Source organism: Equus asinus, chromosome X, assembly GCF_041296235.1.
Source record: "Equus asinus isolate D_3611 breed Donkey chromosome X, EquAss-T2T_v2, whole genome shotgun sequence".
Taxonomy (NCBI): domain Eukaryota; kingdom Metazoa; phylum Chordata; class Mammalia; order Perissodactyla; family Equidae; genus Equus; species Equus asinus.
Window position 1 is genome coordinate 139,185,504 of NC_091820.1, and position 18,754 is coordinate 139,204,257.

An 18,754-nucleotide genomic window follows, 5' to 3' on the forward strand; every position below is an offset into this window, starting at 1 on the left:
AACAGGAATCTCCATAAGTAAGGGAAATTGGAAGGATGGAAACTAACGTATTTTTTTAAAAAAGAGTTGACAACAGACAAAAGTATTCTGATTGAATGACTCCAGCACAGTGAATGAAAAAGACACAACTCTAGACACATTCTTATGAAATTTCAGGACACTAAATAAAAAGAAAAGATCCTAAAAATTCTCCAGGAAAGGAGAGAGAAAGGAAGGCCACCTACAAAAGAACTACAATCAGGGGCCAGCCAGTAGCATAGTGGTTAAGTCTGCACACCTGGCTTCAGTGGCCTGGGGTACAGTGATTCAGATCCCAGGCACAGACCTACACACCGCTCATCAAGCCATGCTGTGGCAGCATCCCACATACAAAATGGAGGAAGACCGGCACAGACAGGAGGGAAAATGATTTTCAACTTGGAATCCTACGTTCAGCCAATCTGGTAGAAGAGCAGAAGAAAGGCATTTCTGACAACCAGTCACTCAGAAGACACGTCTGTTATAACACTTTCGGCTGTTAAGAAACACAAAAGCCAACTCAAACTGGCTTACACAATAAGAAATATATTCTCTCATGTAACTGGAAGCCCAGAGCTGGGGCAGGGCCAAGGTTCCTCCTGTCTCTCTGTTCCATCATCCTTGGTGAGGAAGCGCTGTTCTCAGGCTTTGTCCCTCAGTCTGAGGTACACACTGCCAGCAGCACGTTCCTTATTTATATCCAGTGAGGGGGAAAAACCCTTCCCTGAACATGCCATGAAAGCCCTTCCCTTCAGTCTGAGTGGACCAACTAAGATCATAGGTCCAGCCTTGATCAATAACAGTTGCCAAGGGAATGCAATGTGCAGAATGACTTAAGGATCCTCGCTGGAGTTGGGAATAAGGTGGAAAGGTGAACACCAGGGTCCTGTTAGGAACAGAGAAAGAGGAAATGGATATGGGTAAGTGACAACAGTGTCCACTACAGTTTACTACCCACGTGCCCTATCTTAGCAAGTTATTTAAAGATGTATTCCAGAAAACAAGGAGTAAACCAAGTAAAAGATATGGGTTCTGGGAAATAGTGGCCCCAACCCAAGAGCTCAGAGAAGGGAAGATCCAGGTGGCAGCTGTGTACAACCTTAGCGAGCAAGTACTTGTCCAGATTGCAAGAGAAAGAAAGAGAGTTCTGAGAGGAAGGCCTTTGGAGGAAAAATGCAAAAATCACAGGGAAAAAAGCAGCATGGCTGAGAGGATTTTACAACAAGATCAGGGAACACTATTAAAGAAAAGCAAGGGGCCGGCCCCGTGGCCAAGTGGTTAAGTTCACGCAATCTGCTTTGGGCGGTCCAGGGTTTCTCCAATTGGATCCTGGGTGCAGACATGGCACCGCTCATCAAGCCATGCTCGGGCAGCATCCTACATGCCACAACCAGAGGCGCTCACAACTAGAATATACAACTATGTACGGGGGGCCTTTGGGGAGAAGAAGAAAAAGAAGACTGGCAACAGATGTCAGCTCAGGTGCCAATCTTAAAAAAGAAAAGAAAAGCGAAAGGCAATCAGAAACAGTGGGGAAAAAAAAGAGTTGTACAAGAAAATCAAGGTCCAAATACAAAGCAGGGTGAATTCTGGAGAGGATTTAGGATTTTAAGCCAATGACGGAGACTAAGAAAAGAGAATTCATTTGACTTTGATCGGTCTTTCTCCTCTGAGTGGTTCAGCGATTGTGACCCAGACCTAGAAAGGAAATGCAATCCTAGCATTTATTTGGCCCCACAGTGAACAATATTTGTATATGCATAATAACGTCAATGGTGTTGACTGGTTTTCAACGTTAGAACTAACCTAGGACCACTTGGATGTGGCTGCAGGGCAGAGCAAAAACAACAATTTTAAGAATAGATACGGTCACATATAGCTCTCAGGAGGCAGAAGCGGTGGAGGCGGGAAGGTGGAAGGAAAAGCAAGGTCATTAATATCCTCATCTTATACAGAGGGGAAGTGTCATCTAGACTAAAGTTGATGGAAGAGGAACTCTGTTTAAAGTTAGAGAAAATGTAAATATGAATCTCAACATGGGAGGTGATGTAAGCTAAGTCATCCTCCTTCATTTCAGGGAGTTAATTTAATTCCCCAAAGTGGCAAATCAAGAAAGATGTATAAGCATATGATTTAGTTTTGAGGTAACCATCAAAGAAACTAAAAGTAGAAATGGTTAAAAGCCGTCATCTCTGGGTCATGGAAGAGGAAGGGGAAGGGGCAGACTTGTTTTCACCAACCTCTTTTGAGAGAGGTTATGCTGTTATCGAGTGGCTGTAATATTTTGATAAAAACTCAGAACACAAAACAACCTAAGCTTTCAATAGTTTCCTACTGCTCTGACGTCAACATCAAAAATCTTGCACCCAGCCCGTTCAACTTCTCTGCCCAGATCAATGACACCCCCTAAACCCTACTCTGCTCCAGCCACACAGGGCTTCTCAAGTGCCTCAGAGAGCTAAGCTCCTGCCAGACTCAGGGCCTTCACACATGCTCTTCTCTGTCAAGAAAGCCCTGCTCCATTCTGTGCCTTGCCCACTTCTGTTCACCCCTTGGTTCCCAGCTTGAGCACTGTCTCCTTAGAGCAGGCTTCCTTCTCCCTCCCAAGACTGAGCTGTTCCCCCATAACACACGGTCACAGCGAGCCCCCCCATACTTGTCCTTCAAGGCACTTAATCCGTTGTAATTACACAATTACTTGTGAATTACTTAAAGTCTATCTTGCCCACCAAACTTAAGCTCCAGGAGGAAAGGTACCAATCTGTCTCAGTCACCCTACAGCCTGCCTATCACAGTACCCAGAGTACTGTAGCCGCCTGACTCCATCATGTAATGAATGGTTGGATGACAACCTAATGAACTGTAGATCCTTCAGCATGGAGCAGCAAGAAACTCCGTACTTAACCTGAATTGTATTGGCCAGATGAAAAAGTTATTAAACATGGAACAATCCTACTATTTACAATTGAGTGTCATTATAACAAACAGTCCTATGAAATGTGTAGTGTTTCATGAGTGTCGGTGAGGAAGCTGTACAATATGTCACCCAAAGTCCTGCTGCATCCATCTGAAAGATGACTTGTGATTTGGACTGAGGTCTTAGCAGTGGAGATGGTGAGAAGTGGTTAGTTCTGGGGTACATTTTAAATGTAGAGCCCCACAGGACTTGCTGGTGAAACAGAGGAAGGTGAGGGAAAAGAGCAGAATCTAGGTCAACTCCTATGATTTTGGATTGGTAACTGAGTGGATGTTGATGTTATTTACTAGAGATAGAAAAGACAGGAGGAACAGTAGATTTGAAGGGGGGAAAAAAGCAAGAGTTCTGTTTGGGACTTGTTAAGTTGGAGATGTCTATGAGCAACTCAAGTGGAAACACTGAAGAGGCCATCCAACGTGGGGCTCAAGAGGGAGGTTAAAGATGCAGGCACACAGTAGAATCGTCAGCACACAGCTGTGCCCGTCATTCGGAGCACTAAAAACGCAGAAACAATGGAAATGCCCCTAATTAAATCAAGGCCTAGCCATCAATGCGATGTCATGTAGTCATTAAAAATGATGATGTAAAGACATTATCCAGACATCATCTATCTGTAGATGGCAGACTTATGGGCAATTCTTACTTTTCCCCTTTCTATACTTTCTAAACTTTTTTTTCATTGAACAGATATTGCTTTTGTAATTAGAAGATGCAATTACGTTATTTTTATTTTAGGGAAAAGTGATGACACAAATCTATTTTTACCAACATAGACAGACATCTACAAAATATCATTGAGGAGAGAAGGGAAGTTACTACAGCACATATTACATGATCCCATTTATCTAAAACAATATGTATGCACGCACATGGGTGCATAAAGAAGACTTTTAAAGGATGTTTAAAATGCCAACAGCAAAGGTAACTTTTAGGCTATTATTTACTAAGCAATTTATGTGGTATTAAGTGTTCTTAAACAGTTTTAGTTGCATTACACTTTGCGTGGTATCTGTAAAACACTAAATGTGTTCACAAAAATATCTGAGATAATAATGTGAACCAAGCTTTAAACGTCATTTTGCTTCCCTTTATTGCACCTCTGCTCTAGGGCTTTCCTTGCTCTCCTTCTCCTACTCAAGTGCTGGCTGTCCTTATATATGTAGCTGTATGGTACGTACACAATAGGCGTTCTTCATCTTTTTCTGCCATGGACCCTTTTGGCCCTCTGGACGCCTCCTCAGAAGAATGTTTTGAAATGCATAAAATAAAACGCATAGAAATCAATTAACAACATACTTTGAGAATCAGTGCTAGAGTAGTAGGTGCTTCTTTAGTAAACCATTAAATAACCAGATCTAGAGATGGGTCTAATAACTACCCTAAGTTTGAAGCAGTAATGAGCACAAATGATATTTCAAAATATCTGGAACTATAATATGGTATGAAAGTATCTTTGATCTCTAGTGGTGACAAAGTCACATGTATTCGTAATACTACCATAGTCTACGGTCATCACTCAGGGAAATCTGAATTTTTAGGTGAGTGAAAATAAAGATGGAGTGTTTTTCCCACCCAAAGCCACAGAACCCCTGAATTCTCCAGTCTGAGTAGGAGCCCTCAGTCTAGAAACATACACACCAAACGGTAACAGCAGTTTTCTCCACATGGTAGAATTTCCAGAGTGATTTCCATATGCATCTTCCAAATTTTCTACAATGATGTTTTACTGGTGTAATTAAAAAATCAAGACCTTAATAAATACTGTTTTTGTTCATTTGTTTTCTCTTAACCTGGAAGAGTGGTTAAGAAATTTCACACAGTTGCTTACAAGCCACATTAACTTTTATAGGGTGATACCACTTAAAAAAAAAGACTTTGAACCTTCCCTAACTACTTAAGTATTATGACAACTTTAATCATTCCCCTGTTCTTACAAGCCTAGAAAAAAATTCACTAGAATTACTTATTCTGGAGTTAAAAAGGACAAAAAGACAAACTGTTACAACTGCAGACGTCAGTCTGTTTTTTTGCCAAGTATAATTCCAAAAACAGCTGAAAATATTAGAGCAAATTAATACTTAATATGGACCAATACCTTCTGCTATTTACAAAAACACAAAAACCAGAAACACACTGAAATTAACATTTTAAAAATAAGTTACTAAATATGTGCAAATTTAAAATATAACTTATCAAAGTAATGTCAAAACTTAAATACCACTAGAAGCCCCAGAAAAACCAAAATGCTTTAATGTTTTCAAAAATAATTCACACGTGGAAAGTCAGCTCATGCTAAAAAGTGCTCAAGTTCGTGTTTTAGCAGCAACATGGAGTGTGCAAAAGGAGATGGGAATGAAGGGAAATGTGCATATCTCAGAAGCCTGCTTTGCTTTCTTTCAAATCTAAAAATAAAATCTTTGGATTGCCTGATTAATAAGTCCAGAAAATGGATGCCTTTTTTTGTGGAAAGCTTTCACAAACACAGAAACAGAAATATCTTCTCCTCAGTTAATAGGACCAAAGGATGTAAACATAAACCAGATGTCAATCCTTGTTTCTCTACAATTCCATTCTCCCTCAGGGCTCTGGTGGGGCTTTTGTTGTAAAGATGTGTCTACAGCACAAGGAGACATGTAAAATGAATGAAGGTCTGCACAGAGCAACACGGACCAGGCTCAAAAGCGAGGTACTGAGTGAAAAGAGCCAGTTGCAGAATGTTACATACAGGAGGACACCACTCTGTAAATCTGCAGAACACTTTCAAATGTTATATGTTGTCACATGTAACACAGCATAAAGCTTGCATAGAAAGCATCCCCATCACCTCTGAGAGACGGGCTACCTCGGGGAGGCAGGGCAGCAAGTGCAACCATGGGCTGAGATTTTGCTGGAGCTGTCACATTCGAGTTCCATAAAAGGAGGTTGATGTGAACAGGACAAACAGCTAACATTTCCAAAGTCTGGGTGGAAAGCACCCGAGTAGCTACCACACGAGCAAAGTGCGGAGGCTGGGAAGAAAGAGTGCCAGGAGGACTGCGGGAAGGTAGGATCTCAAAGGCAGAAGAGTCGGGATGGCCTGAGGGAGGGCAGAGGAGCTGCGAGGAGGGCTCCGACCCCACCTCCCGAGCCCAGGCTTGTGGAGATTACAGCAGTACAGGCCACAGTGGCTGTCAGAGTGGACCTAGTACTTGACATGACAGGAATGAGCTTGCTTACACACTGCTTCCTTCACCATGAAAGTCTTGGTAAAAGAATAATAAATAGGGGCTGGCCCCATGGCCGAGTGGTTAAGTTCGTGTGCTCCGCTGCAGGCGGCCCAGTGTTTCGTCAGTTCGAATCCTGGGCGCGGACATGGCACTGCTCATCAAATCACGCTGAGGCGGCGTCCACATGCCACAACTAGAAGGATCCACAACTAAGAATATACAACTATGTACCAGGGGGCTTTGTGGAGAAAAATGAAAAAATAAAAAAATCTTAAAAAAAATAAATAAAAATCAGAAGAACTAAGCACTGTGTTTGGTACCATAGTTGACTCACACGCCATCCAAGCTCCTGCCCTCCTCCCAGGATTGAGTATCAGACAATGAAGTGTGTTGGAGAAGGGGAAGCCCTCTCCTTATGGGTCCCCGGGGCCTCCCAGGGTAGCAGTCAAAGGAAAGAAGGTTCCATGAAGAGATCTGGAGTGGGAGCCCCAGGGCCCTGATGAGTGGGTGGGAAGTCGGCTCAGAGCAGATGGCCTCCAGAGCAGCACAAGGTGGAAAGGGGACAGAATGGATGGTGAAGAGCGCCTCACACTGCCTTCTGGGGCTCAGGAACATCTCAGAGTGTGCTGCACCTTGGAAAGAAAGCCAAGCCTATTTGGCAGAGCTGGTGCAGCTGTGTCTGATTTCCTACCAGCATTCCCTGGTAGGAAGCCACTCCTAGCCCCCTGGCCTGTCTTGCTCCACCTGTCTCATCTCCGAACTCCTCAGACCCAGCCAAACAGTTCTCTCTTGTCTGAGCCTCCATACGTGCTGGTCTCTCCCCTACTCATACTTTCTCCGGAACTAGCTAATGTTGCCTTATCGTTTAAGTTCTGGGGGTCACTTTTCAAAGAAGTCTCTTCCCTGACCCCACCCCCAAGTCTAGGTGGGATCCCTCAAATATTTACGCGCTCCTTCAGTGGCCAGTACTTCATCATACCATTTAGCCCCTTGTGAAGTAATGGCCTTTTTGCCTGTCTGTATCTCCCTTTAGACCAGAAGATTACTGGGGGAGGGACAGTCCCTGGCATCTAGTACAGTAACCAACACATAACAGATGCTCAGTATAGGGTAAACAATAAAGGACTGCTCTACACATAAAGAGTACAACAGTTAAAGAGAAACGAAGCAACAGCACTCCGGTCCCGAATACTTCCAGGATATTCCCTATGCATATCACAATGCAAACGAGACAGAAAATCCAGCAGCTGCAGGAGACTCTTCAACCCTGAGTCCCAAGGAGCCACCACAACTTAGTACCAAAATCAAAATGCTCCATTTTCTTCAAGATATACAGATGAGAACTGGCTGAAGTTCCCCCTGCCAAGTAAAGGTCCTGCCAAACAAGTTCTGCTCATACGAGGTCACATCTGATGATATGGAAGCTTCCGAAGTTTTGCTCTCTAGTGCGAACTGCTAAAAATTATTTCTTCCTAACCTAATGAACACTTCTCTAATCTCTACAAATAGCATTGCAGTCATAAATTTACGTGCTTATCTACTCATTTGTACCCTTTTCTTTAAAACTGTCCAATTAAAAGGGCATCCTTGATTTAACAATATCTATCAAAGTTTAAAACGCACATATCCTTTGACCCAGTAAGTCCCATCTCTAGGAATTTATCCTACAGATAAACTTGGCAGTGAGCAAAAAGGTACATGTAAAAGACTATTCACTACATTATTAGTGAAATAAAAAACAAGGGAAACGTAACTATCCATCAACAGAAAACTGGTTAAGTAAATTACAGTGCATACATCTAAGGGACTACTAACCCAATCCTTAAAAATGATACGGCTCTACAGGAACTGATACCGAACAATCTCTAACATACATTAACTAAAAAGAGCAAACCTCACAAATGTGCACGGTTTTTAACTGCTTATGTAAAAACACACACACATAAAATATATGCATAAACACAAATATAAAAATATAAAATAGGGCCAGTCTGGTGGCACAGCAGTTAAGTGCGCACATTCCGCTTTGGCAGCCTGGGGTTCGCCAGTTCGGATCCCAGGTGCAGACATGGCACCGCTTGGCAAGCCATGCTGTGGTAGGCATCCTACATATAAAGCAGAGGAAGATGGGCACGGATATTAGCTCAGGGCCAGCCTTCCTCAGCAAAAAGAGGAGGATTGGCGGCAGTTAGCTCAGGGCTAATCTTCCTCAAAAAAATAAATAAATAAATAAAGTAAAATAAAATAATATGAGGTAGCTAAAAGAGTCAATTTCATACAGACAGAAAGTAGAAGTGTGATTGCCGGGGCTGGAGGACGAGGGAGGAATGAATGGGAAGTCATGGTTTAATGGGGACAGTTTCAGTTTTGCAAGATGAAGAGGGTTCTGGAGATGCACAGTGGTGATGGCTGTACAACAATGAGAATGTACTTAGCGTCACTAAACTCTATACTTAAAAATGCCAGACCGGTGGTGTAGTGGTTTACGTTCACATGCTCCGCTTTCGTGGCCCGGGGTTCTCCGGTCTGGATCCTGGGCGCAGACCTACACACCACTCATCAAGCCATGCTGTGGTGGCATCCCACAAAGAAGAACTAGAAGGGGGCCAGCCCGGTAGCATAGTTGTTAAGTTTGAGCACTTGGCTTTGGCGGCCCAGGGTTCACAGGTTCAGATCCTGGGCGCGGACCTACACACTGCTCATCAAGCCATGCTGTGGCAGCATCCCATATACAAAGTAGAGGAAGACTGGCAGGGACGTTAGCTCAGGGACCATCTTCCTCAAGCAAAAAGAAGATTGGCAATAGATAGTAGCTCAGGGCTAATCTTCCTCACACACACACAGAAAGCACCGCCCCAAGCCAGCCCTAGTGGTCTAGTGGTTAAGTTTAGCATGCTCTGCCATCAGTGGCCTGGGTTTGGTTCCTGGGTGCCAACCTACAGCACTCGTCATCTGTCAGCGGCCACGCTGTGGTGGCAACCCACATACCAAAAAAAAAAAAAGAAGAAGATTGGCAGCAGATGTTAGCCCAGGGTGAATCTTCCTCAGCAAAAAATAAACGACAAAAAAAAGAACTAGAAGGATTTACAACTAGGATATACAACTATGTACTGGGGCTTTGGGGAGGAAAAGAAAAAAAAAGAGGAAAAATGGCAACAGATGTTAGCTCAGGGTCAATCCTCCTCACCAAAGAGCATAAAAAAATGGCTAAAATGGTAAATTTTATGTTATGTATATTTTACCACAATTTAAAAACTTTACACACACACACATAAATAAGAAACTGGTAATGATGGCTGCCTCCAGGGAGAGAAATGGGTGTCTGAGGACAGGGCAGCAAGGAGATCTTTTATCATATTTAACCTTTTAAACCATCTTTTTCATTCTGTACTAGACACCTATTAAAAAAACTTTTTTTAAACCCAGCCTTATAGAAGAAGCCTTTTCCTTAATCATAAATCATTTATATCACTTCGTTAAGTAAAAATAGTCGGGGTTCACTGGTTTGGATCCCAGGTGCAGACATGGCACTGCTTGGCACACCATGCTGTGGTAGGCGTCCCACATATAAAGTAGAGGAAGATGGGCACGGATGTTAGCTCAGGGCCAGTCTTCCTCAGCAAAATGAGGAGGATCAGCAGCAGTTAGCTCAGGGCTAATCTTCCTCAAAAAAAAAAATTTCAATCCAAATCAGGATTCCACTTCAGTTTTGAGGGCATTTATTAGATTTAAATGATGCAAGCTGCAAAAAAATTACACTTGTTCCCCTAAGAATATACTCACCAAAAGCTTGTCTTTATTTTTATCAGCTATTACAGAAAAGCCTCAAAGTCATCATAGAATAAAATTACCATTTTTATCAGTACACAACTTTTATTTCATCACAACCGAGCTAGCTGAATATAGAACTGTTTCAACAGCAAAAAGCCCTCATCATAATTCAAGACAAAACCAGCCTGCAATTACATGAGTTAGAAAACAAACCATGCTTATGTTGCAGTCTACTCTAAAGCTCTAACTTATATGTCAGAATTTAAAACACACAGACATACACACACACCCGCTCTGGATGCCTCCTAGTTTATCTAAAACCTACTTTTGTGAAGATCCACTGTTTTCTTGGATCTTCCAGAATGAGCACTGCAGCCGGGCCGCTGGCATCACAAGCCCTGTAGTCCCGCTCCCAAAGAGAAGGCAGCACTTGCAGGGCCTAGTACCACCCCTGACTCAAAGCAGGGGCTCAAATATTTACTGGGTGAATGAATAAATGATTATCTGCTGATAGGCCTGTCATCAAGCCTCACAAAGAAGAAATTCAGAAAGAAAGAAGTAAGAGATGCTTTGTTAATTTGAAGTCAGCACATGAGAGAAGTGAAGACTAGAGGATGGCTGCGACACAACTGGCTAAGTGGGCTCCAGACCTCATCTCATCCAAAAATTAAATACAAAAACAGGTATTTTAAAAACCATATGATGGGCCGGCCTGGAGGTGCAGCAGTTAAGTGCGCACCTTCTGCTTCGGCAGCCCGGGGTTCGCCAGTTCGGATCCCAGGTGCGGACATGGCACTGCTTGGCAAAAAGCCATGCTGTGGTAGGCGTCCTACATATAAAGTAGAGGAAGATGGGCATGGATGTTAGCTCAGGGCCAGTCTTCCTCAGCAAAAAGAGGAGGACTGGCAGTAGTTAGCTCAGGGCTAATCTGCCTCAAAAAAAGAAAAAGAAAACAAGCCACTTACCTATAAGATTCTTTTGTATGCATCAAATATGTGTGTATGAATATAGTACATCATCAAGTTTTTTAGGAAGAAAATATAGATGAACACTGACACGTTCTTAAGAGTAGGAAAGGACTTTCTAAGTATAAAAGCAACAGAAGAAATCATAACAGAAATTTTATGTATCAAAAAGACAAGCAGAGTCAAAAGATACATGACAAAGTAGAAAACATATCTGCATGATGACAAAGAATTAATATCCTTAACACATTACAAGTTCTTACAAATCGACTTAAAAAGAAATATCCTGATGGAAGACTGAAGGCAGAACACAAACAGACAATTCACAAAGACCAAATACAAATGGCCAGTGATTACTGAGGTTCGGCCTCAGTAATAACCCAAGGAGCAGAAATTTAAAAGATGGATATCCAGTTCCGGGAGGGTACGAGAAGTGGCACTTTCTCAGACTGTGGTGGGAACTGGGACAGCCATCCTGGAAGGCGATGTGGTGATATCCACCAGCAACTCCAAGTCTAGGCTGCCGTTCTTCAAAATGCGACTGGCACACGAGGAAGTTCAATCCAGTAGTATCCTTAATAGTGAACCATTGGGAAAACCAATAGGGAGAAAATGCAGGACAGTAAATCAGCACCAGACCACGCTGCTATTTAACAGAAATGAGGCAGAGATATGAATCCCAGGAACAGATGCAGAATATGTACAATACCATCTTCATTTTGTTAAAAATACAAAAGGTACATATTTGTACAGCCTGAGAAGAAGATTCAGAAGGATCTAAGTTATTAAGAGTGGTTACTTTGGGTACTGGGCGCGGAGAGTAATGGGGAGCTTTCACTTTTTTACTTGGTATACTTTAAAATTGTCTGAATTTTCTACAAAAGCACGTATTATTTCTTATAATTTCTTAAAAAGGAAATGAAGAAAAGTAATAAGATATCAAGCACTTATCTACTAAAGACAGATTCTGTCCTTTAAGAATTCCCTTCAAAGTTCCTTGAAGCTCAAATGGCCGTGTCTTTCCCACTCATAAGTAACAGATATGTTTTAAAATATCTCTTCCTTTCTACATTTCTTAGAAGAAACTGTGCAGAGTCACTACTACCTGTTTTATAAAATCTGTTCATAATCTGAGAAAAAGACGGTTAAAACATAACCGCCCCCCGTCCCAGGCCTAGCATCCACCAGAAGAAACCCATTCACTGCCCATATTACATTTAGTCCACACAATTTCTGAGACAATGCACAAAGCACCAGCCACACAACTCCCACCAGCATAAATACGTGGTGTACAAAGAACGTCCTGTCAGCAGGGCCCAGAGCACACCCCACAGCAGTAAAGGGGAAGGACAATTTGAGTCACAGGATGAGGAGTGGAACCAAATTGGGGACTTGGAGGCAGTGCAATGCTCTTCACTTCCTTCCACACCTTCTGGTCTACTCTGCCCAAACCCTGCCGCTCATGTAGTCCCTAAACAGTCCCTAAAGAGGCTATCTGTTACGGATGTCCACACAGCTTTAGACTGAGGTGTCAGAAACCACTAGAGAGACATAACAAAGTGCTACTTGGGAGTCTCAGCTGGAAGCACAATGGCAGCTTATGTGTAAACACATTTTTTCTTAGGAAAAGAAATGGAAAAATTCAATTAGAACGTTCTGCCTTACCACATGAAATATCTGAAATCCAGGTGTCAAAACATCAAACGTGGAGTGACCACTGATTTTAAAAAAGCTTGAGATACTAAGCCTGACAGTTGAGAAATTAAGGAACCATTCATTTTTACAAAATTAAAGTCTACACAATGGCACCAAAGTAGCCAAAAGTGCAGCTGACAGAGCACCTGAGCATCAGACTTTGAATGGCCTGGATCTCCAGCTTTTCAAAAGGCATTCATTCTGCTCTAGAGTCTCAAGAGCCAGCCGTGCGTCTGGGTGCTCTCTTTAGTCCCCGTGGGAGGAGCGCGGCAAGCACGTACCATTAGCTGTGGGCTCTCCCATGCTGACAGCTTCCAGGAGGCCATCCTTCTAGAGGACCACACACCAGTTCCCATGTCTGAAAATGCATTACCACCTCTCACTAACGTTGACCAGGAAGTCATTTACCCCAAAACAAAGCAAACAAAGCACCATGCTGAAGGCCACTGGGCAACAGCAGCGTCGGCGGCAGGTGAAGAGCTCAGTCAAAGCGCTCTCAGCTCAGCTGACCTGCTTCAAGGTGAACTGAAGTTGCAGATCACCAGTTCCGGCTCTAATCTGACGCCCGCCCCCAGATCACACCGTGGCTACCAAGTAACCCTACCCAAACTGACCTTTCAGGGCTCAGGGAAGTGACTTTTTTTTATTATATGGCACAGTTTGGCACAGTTATGTCTTCAGTCTTTGGGGTACTTTTATACTGTCCAAGAGTAGTATATCTTGTTTTTTTCCTTTTTTTTTTTAAAAACAGATGGCCAAACCAGGACATATACTAAAAAAAAAAAAAGGAAGGTTACTTACCTGAGCCCTAACATTCCAGCTACCATGGAATCCTGTTGGAGCTGGTCTACAGAAGCAAGATGTATTCTGGGGAGTCACATGTCACATCAAAGCAGGAACTGGTGAGTCTGTATTTTTATGGAGCCTAAAACAAAGAAAACCGTAAGTTGAAAGCCCCCGTTGTGCTGCACGACCTCTTTCCCAGGGCTATGTGGACATTGTGAAGATAAACATATAGACAAAGTACTATGCTATTTCCTGGCTGACCTAGCTAGAAACAACGGCTAAACTGAAAATGACTGGCACGTAACACACTGCTAAAATAAAGGAAAGATTCATGCGGGTTAGAATCAGCACTATCACAGGTCTTGTCACCTCTGAGGGACACTGTGACACCATAAAGCATACCATCAGTGGTGATCTCTGGTAAGCATTTCTTGCACTATGCCATACAGAAATACTCAGGGAGAGAATACATGTTCAAGAGAACATGCAACATCAAAACGTCACTCCAAAAAGAACAAGTGAAATCCAGAGGCAAAGGCTCCCTTCTTTTTCAAGGAGCTGAAGTTGGAACAAGCTGCTGTAACTTCACGGAAAGGGGCTTTAACCCGGAGAGGAAAAAAACTGCATCAATGGAAACCAAGCGCCCTGGGAGAGCCAAAGCCATCCTCCCAAATCCACAAGTCTGTGTCAGAGCCTCTCAGAGGAGTAAAGTGCAACATTCAACAAACTGAGTTATTAGTTTGATAGTTTATCTTCTTCTTTTGAACACGTTCAAAAAAGGACTTTTGTCATTACATTTTTCACCGTTAAGATAACCATCATTTCCCTGTTAAAATCTAAACTGCCCCATATTAGCTAATCTCTGATACTTTGCCGGCCCAAGAGTAGCACTTTTATCTTCAGACTAAAAAAAGCCTAGAGTGTACAACTTAGAGACTACTTACACAATTACTTACGTACTCAAACCCAGAGGAAGGACAACACCAACCAAGTCTTTTACAGCTCTATAACTACCAGGATGGTACCTAGAATTATCTACTGAGGTGCAGAGGCCTTATAATTCCCTTAAACAGTCAAGTCATAAAATGCTTTGAAATCCCAGAAGTCAAGCTAACAGTATTACTCAGTTAGCTATATAATAAAAATCAAACTGGTGCCCTGGCTGGGAGGCTCTGGAAAAGACACAACTTCTCACAGCTGCAATTTTTTTTTTTACTTGTAAACTGAGGGAACTGGACCAAGGTTCCTTCCAGCTCTGAAAGTTTAAGATCTTTGATTAACTCAAGATTTCATGGGGAAAAGAAAGAGCCAGCAAACGAGAACAGTTAGGTGAAAACCCAATAAAGCAGTCATTGGCAGGTCCATATAGACAATGCCCACAGCTCTTAGGCAATGAAGACAAGTGAACCCCTCCTAAGGCTTGCTCCCAAGAGTCCAGACTTCTGCAGTTAACTGCAAAACAGCTATGGTGAGGACACAACCCTATGCCAGCAGACCCAACAGAAGCATGCCTGGAAGAAGTTATAAAGGCCAAGGCTTTATTCTCTCAACAGAATGGTCACCTCCCCTTTGATATGGGCGTGGGGCTGCCCTGCCGGCCCCCAAATCTCCACTCTTACTCAGTTCCTCCCCACACCTACCATCAAAGTAGTGGAACCAAGTATTTAAGCAATGGCATGCAAATCAAGCTTTCAATAGGGAAAGGTTTCTTGCAAGAGAAAGGCAGAAGAGAGCAGGTAAAGGCAGAAGAGCACAACTTTTGTGTAAGTGAGCCCAAGGAAGAGGAACCCGTTCACATCTGTCCTACTCAAAATGAGTTAAAGGCACAGTGGTGACAACAGCAGTTTGACTGGAGAGGACTGGTACAGAAGCACCAAGGACAAGGTCGTTCCGTGGGAGCAGCAATAATGCTCTACCCAAGAAAGAAGGTTGTGTCTGCCGGCAACCACACGAGGCTGGTCTGCACGCATGTCACCAGTGCAGAGGGCAGTGAAAACCAGCAGGTGTCCTGCCATCCTCCCTGGAACTTACCACCAGTCTAGGACTATGTTTGTCCCCCTGTGCGCTTAAAACACCAGTTACTACAAATGTCAAACATTTTCTGTAATTCTCTCCTCCTCATAGATAACACAGGCAGCCTGGAGACAAACTGCTCTTAGCTAACTAAAAGATTTCCACTGATATTCAACTTTCTAAACGATTACAGGTTCCTGGACACATCATTTATCATGCAAACAGTCCCAGGCAGGTACATTAGCGACAGAGACTAACAATTTTACCTCTGTTCTTCTTTATTCTAGGTTAAAGAAGCGAGCTTCTCATTCCATCTCCACGTGGGGGAAGGAGTATTCCGGTGGGGGCAACATACATCGGACTCATCTAGCCAGTTTTTCTGTCAAAGTCCACAGCTTGCCTCCCCACCCCACTAGATTTGGCCACTCATAGGCAGGGCAGGCGGAGAAACAATGACTCTGGCTGGAAATTGCAAACAGAAGGCAAAATTGTATTCTAACCCTCCCAATATACAAACAGCACAAAAGTCAGAGAAAGGTTTGACTGCACCATGCTCTATCAGGTGAAATAAAGACCTGGCACTCTAGGTTTAAAGCATTCGAGGCAAATTTGTAACAAGAAAAAGACAGTGTGACAGGCCAGCACCAGCAAGAAAGTGTATAAGGTTTCTTCACACTATTAGGACACAGACTTCAGATGCCACCAGGCACTTTGCAGAGAAACTATATTCTGGAAGCTGTGCTGTTTAAAGGGCTAGGGGTATGACAAACAGCTAACTGGAGGGGCACCCGAGGAGGCAAACGCATTGCCAACGATGTGAAACAAAGCAGAGCCCTCATCTTGTCACGTCTCAGGTTCAGACGTACAAACCTTGGAATCTTCCTCAAGTGAGGCTTGTGTGGACAAGAATGTACCTCACTGATCAGCGATCTAGCTCACATGCCACAAATGGGTGATCTGTGGCAACTTATTTAATAAACTGTATGTCTACTAGATTGCCTGTGCCCTTTAAGGTTCTGACATGCCCGGGTAAGAAAATAAAAGCAAGTGTTTTGTAGGCTTCCTGACTGGGATTTGAAGTAGAAGTCCTAAAATGCCAATAAATAAGCCTATTTCCCCAAATCTCTTATGAAAATTCCCAAAAGACCTAAAAAATTCAGACCCTGTTTTTTTTTTTTGTAAGGATCCAGCATACTTCAAAAGACCCAAAAGGTCAGCTTAATCTCGTTGTTAACTGAAGTCACTGAGATCCAGATAAAAATTCCAGCCACGAAACTCAAATTTCTCCTCTAGAGTAATAATTGCCTATTAACTGAGTTTTACTTCCAAGACCCAAATATGCTTCATTTTTCTAGTATAACAAAATGCCTAAAACTTATGAGAGTCCCACAAAGTCTAAGCCACTTAGCATCACATGCCGGTAGGTTTGGTTCCATGATCACCAACCACCCCCTGAATTCGATCCTACCATCTCACAATTTGGGGTATGATCCCGCACAGGAGAGAGATAGACCGTGTGAATGGCTCTACAGAGCCCATTCCTGTTCCTGGAAAATTAACCAGAAGCACACATCTGCCTGACCATGAGTCAGGAATATCAATTTTGTGGTGGAGCCCATTTCTGCTATAACCAATCCACACAGAGCGACCGCCACAGAGGTAATCCAGAGCAAGCTTTTCCCCCTCGGGTCCACACTTAGCAATGTCATAAACGGTCTCCTCTGTGAGACCAATCTTTTTAGAGTCTTCACAAAGACCTTACGTCTTCAGTGCAAAACCACAGAAACACTGGCACGCCACGTAAAAGTCACCTGAGTTTCAGTTTGGGTGATTCGGTCACAACCAAACCAAAAAGAAAATAAACTTTCAGGGACAATTGACAGGAACCAGAGCGATGCGATGAAGTGGCCTCATCTGGTACTGGTGATCTTGAGCAGGGCGTGCTCCAGGACTATGGGAGCCCGTTACATACTATGTCCCACTCCACTTATGTAACTGGACGATCCTGGCGAAGGGGGGAGGATGGGAAGGCGCTCATATTCTGAGGCCACAGCACCCCAAAGACCCCGGGGGCACGCACCCACCAAGGAGCCTCAGGTGCTGTCGGACACACAGTCCCCTACCCAAGGCTCCTGAAGGGAACTATAACCGCCTCTTTATGATGGGTTATGGGACCAGGAACACAATGTCTAGTCCCTTTTGTGGGTAGACAATAATTCCCACCTACTTGTTCTTGCTAGATGGGAAAGGAGATGGTGGACCGACCAGCTCACAGTGGGGGCAGAAAGTCATGGAATGGGCGAGAAGGAGGGGGAGGCAAAGCCTGGAGACGGGGGTGAGAACGCAGGAGCCCTTGTGGCGCACTCTCCCGACGGGAGGCGGACTGCGCACGCGCGCCGGTGGGGGGGCCGAGTAACGGGAGAGGGGGCGCGCGAGGGAGGGAGAGGGGAGAGCGCGATCCAGGGAGAGGCCGGGGCCGCGGGCGCGCGACGTCGCCGCGGGCCCGAAGCCCCGCGAAGGGCACGACGCGCGCGCAGCCCCGACAGGCGAAGACCCGGCGACAGGGGCGCCTGCGGGGCCGGGGGCCGGGATGCGCGCCGGAGGCGGACGGAAGGGAGGGGGGCGCCAGGCGAAAGCGGCCCTGGGAGGCCACGGCGAGGACAGTCACCCGCAAGTGCGGGTGACGGGCCGAGGGGGGGAGCCGTCACCGGCGGCGGCGGGAGGGGGAGGGTAGAGAGGAGGGACGCCATCCGCCAGCCGTGTCGCCCGACCCCGCGGGCCCCTCCCGCGCCACGTCCCGCCCCTACCCCCCGCCCCCCGGCAAGGGTCCCCGCCCGCAGCCGCGGCGGTCCCACTCACAGTCTCTCCTCCTCGCCTCCTCCTCCTCCTCCGCTCGGCGCGGCAGCGGCGGCGGCGGCCATTTTCCGGACGGCTTTTACCACAACCCTCTCTCCGAGAGGAGGGAGCGCGCGCGCCGCCGACGCCGGGACCCCGCACGGCCGACGTCGCGCCCCGCCCTCTCGGCCGGCCTGCGCGCTGCTGCACCTGCGCGCCCGCGCCCCGCCCCCGGAGCCGCCGCGAGCCCGCCCGCCATTGGGTGCGGCGGCCGTGGTAGGGCGGGGCCTCGGCGGCGACACCGCCAATTGGCAAGAGTTACTGTCCATTCCGGCCAGGGAAAAGGGGGCGGGCCCCCTTCCCAGCTGCTGATTGGCTACCGTCGGCCGTCATTTGAGGAAAAGAGGCGGCTTGGACGCGGAGGGGTTGGTTTAGTGGGCGGAATTTGAATATTAAGGATTAATGGGCCCTTGCGGATGCTGGGGCAA

At 45.0% G+C, this 18,754-nt stretch overlaps 1 protein-coding gene across 7 annotated transcripts in view; it reads right to left on the reverse strand.

Annotated features, from left to right (window-relative positions):
• The window catches only part of MECP2 (methyl-CpG binding protein 2), a 64,899-nt gene extending 46,446 nt beyond the window's left edge, over nt 1–18,453 (reverse strand). Inside the window, exons 1-3 of one of the 7 annotated variants that reach the window (XM_070503045.1) lie at nt 18,291–18,379; nt 13,434–13,557; nt 12,914–12,990 (exon numbers count right to left, since the gene is read on the reverse strand). Coding sequence is in view for 2 of the 7 variants with exons in the window: in XM_044763986.2 (XP_044619921.2) it covers nt 18,291–18,352 (62 nt within the window). In the remaining 5 variants the exon portion in view is untranslated. Of the gene's footprint in view, nt 1–12,913; nt 12,991–13,433; nt 13,558–18,290 lie in introns of all 7 variants that reach the window. The other 6 variants (XM_070503041.1, XM_070503047.1, XM_070503044.1 and 3 more) reach the window with 6 other exon arrangements.
• Nucleotides 18,454–18,754: the final 301 nt, after the last annotated feature.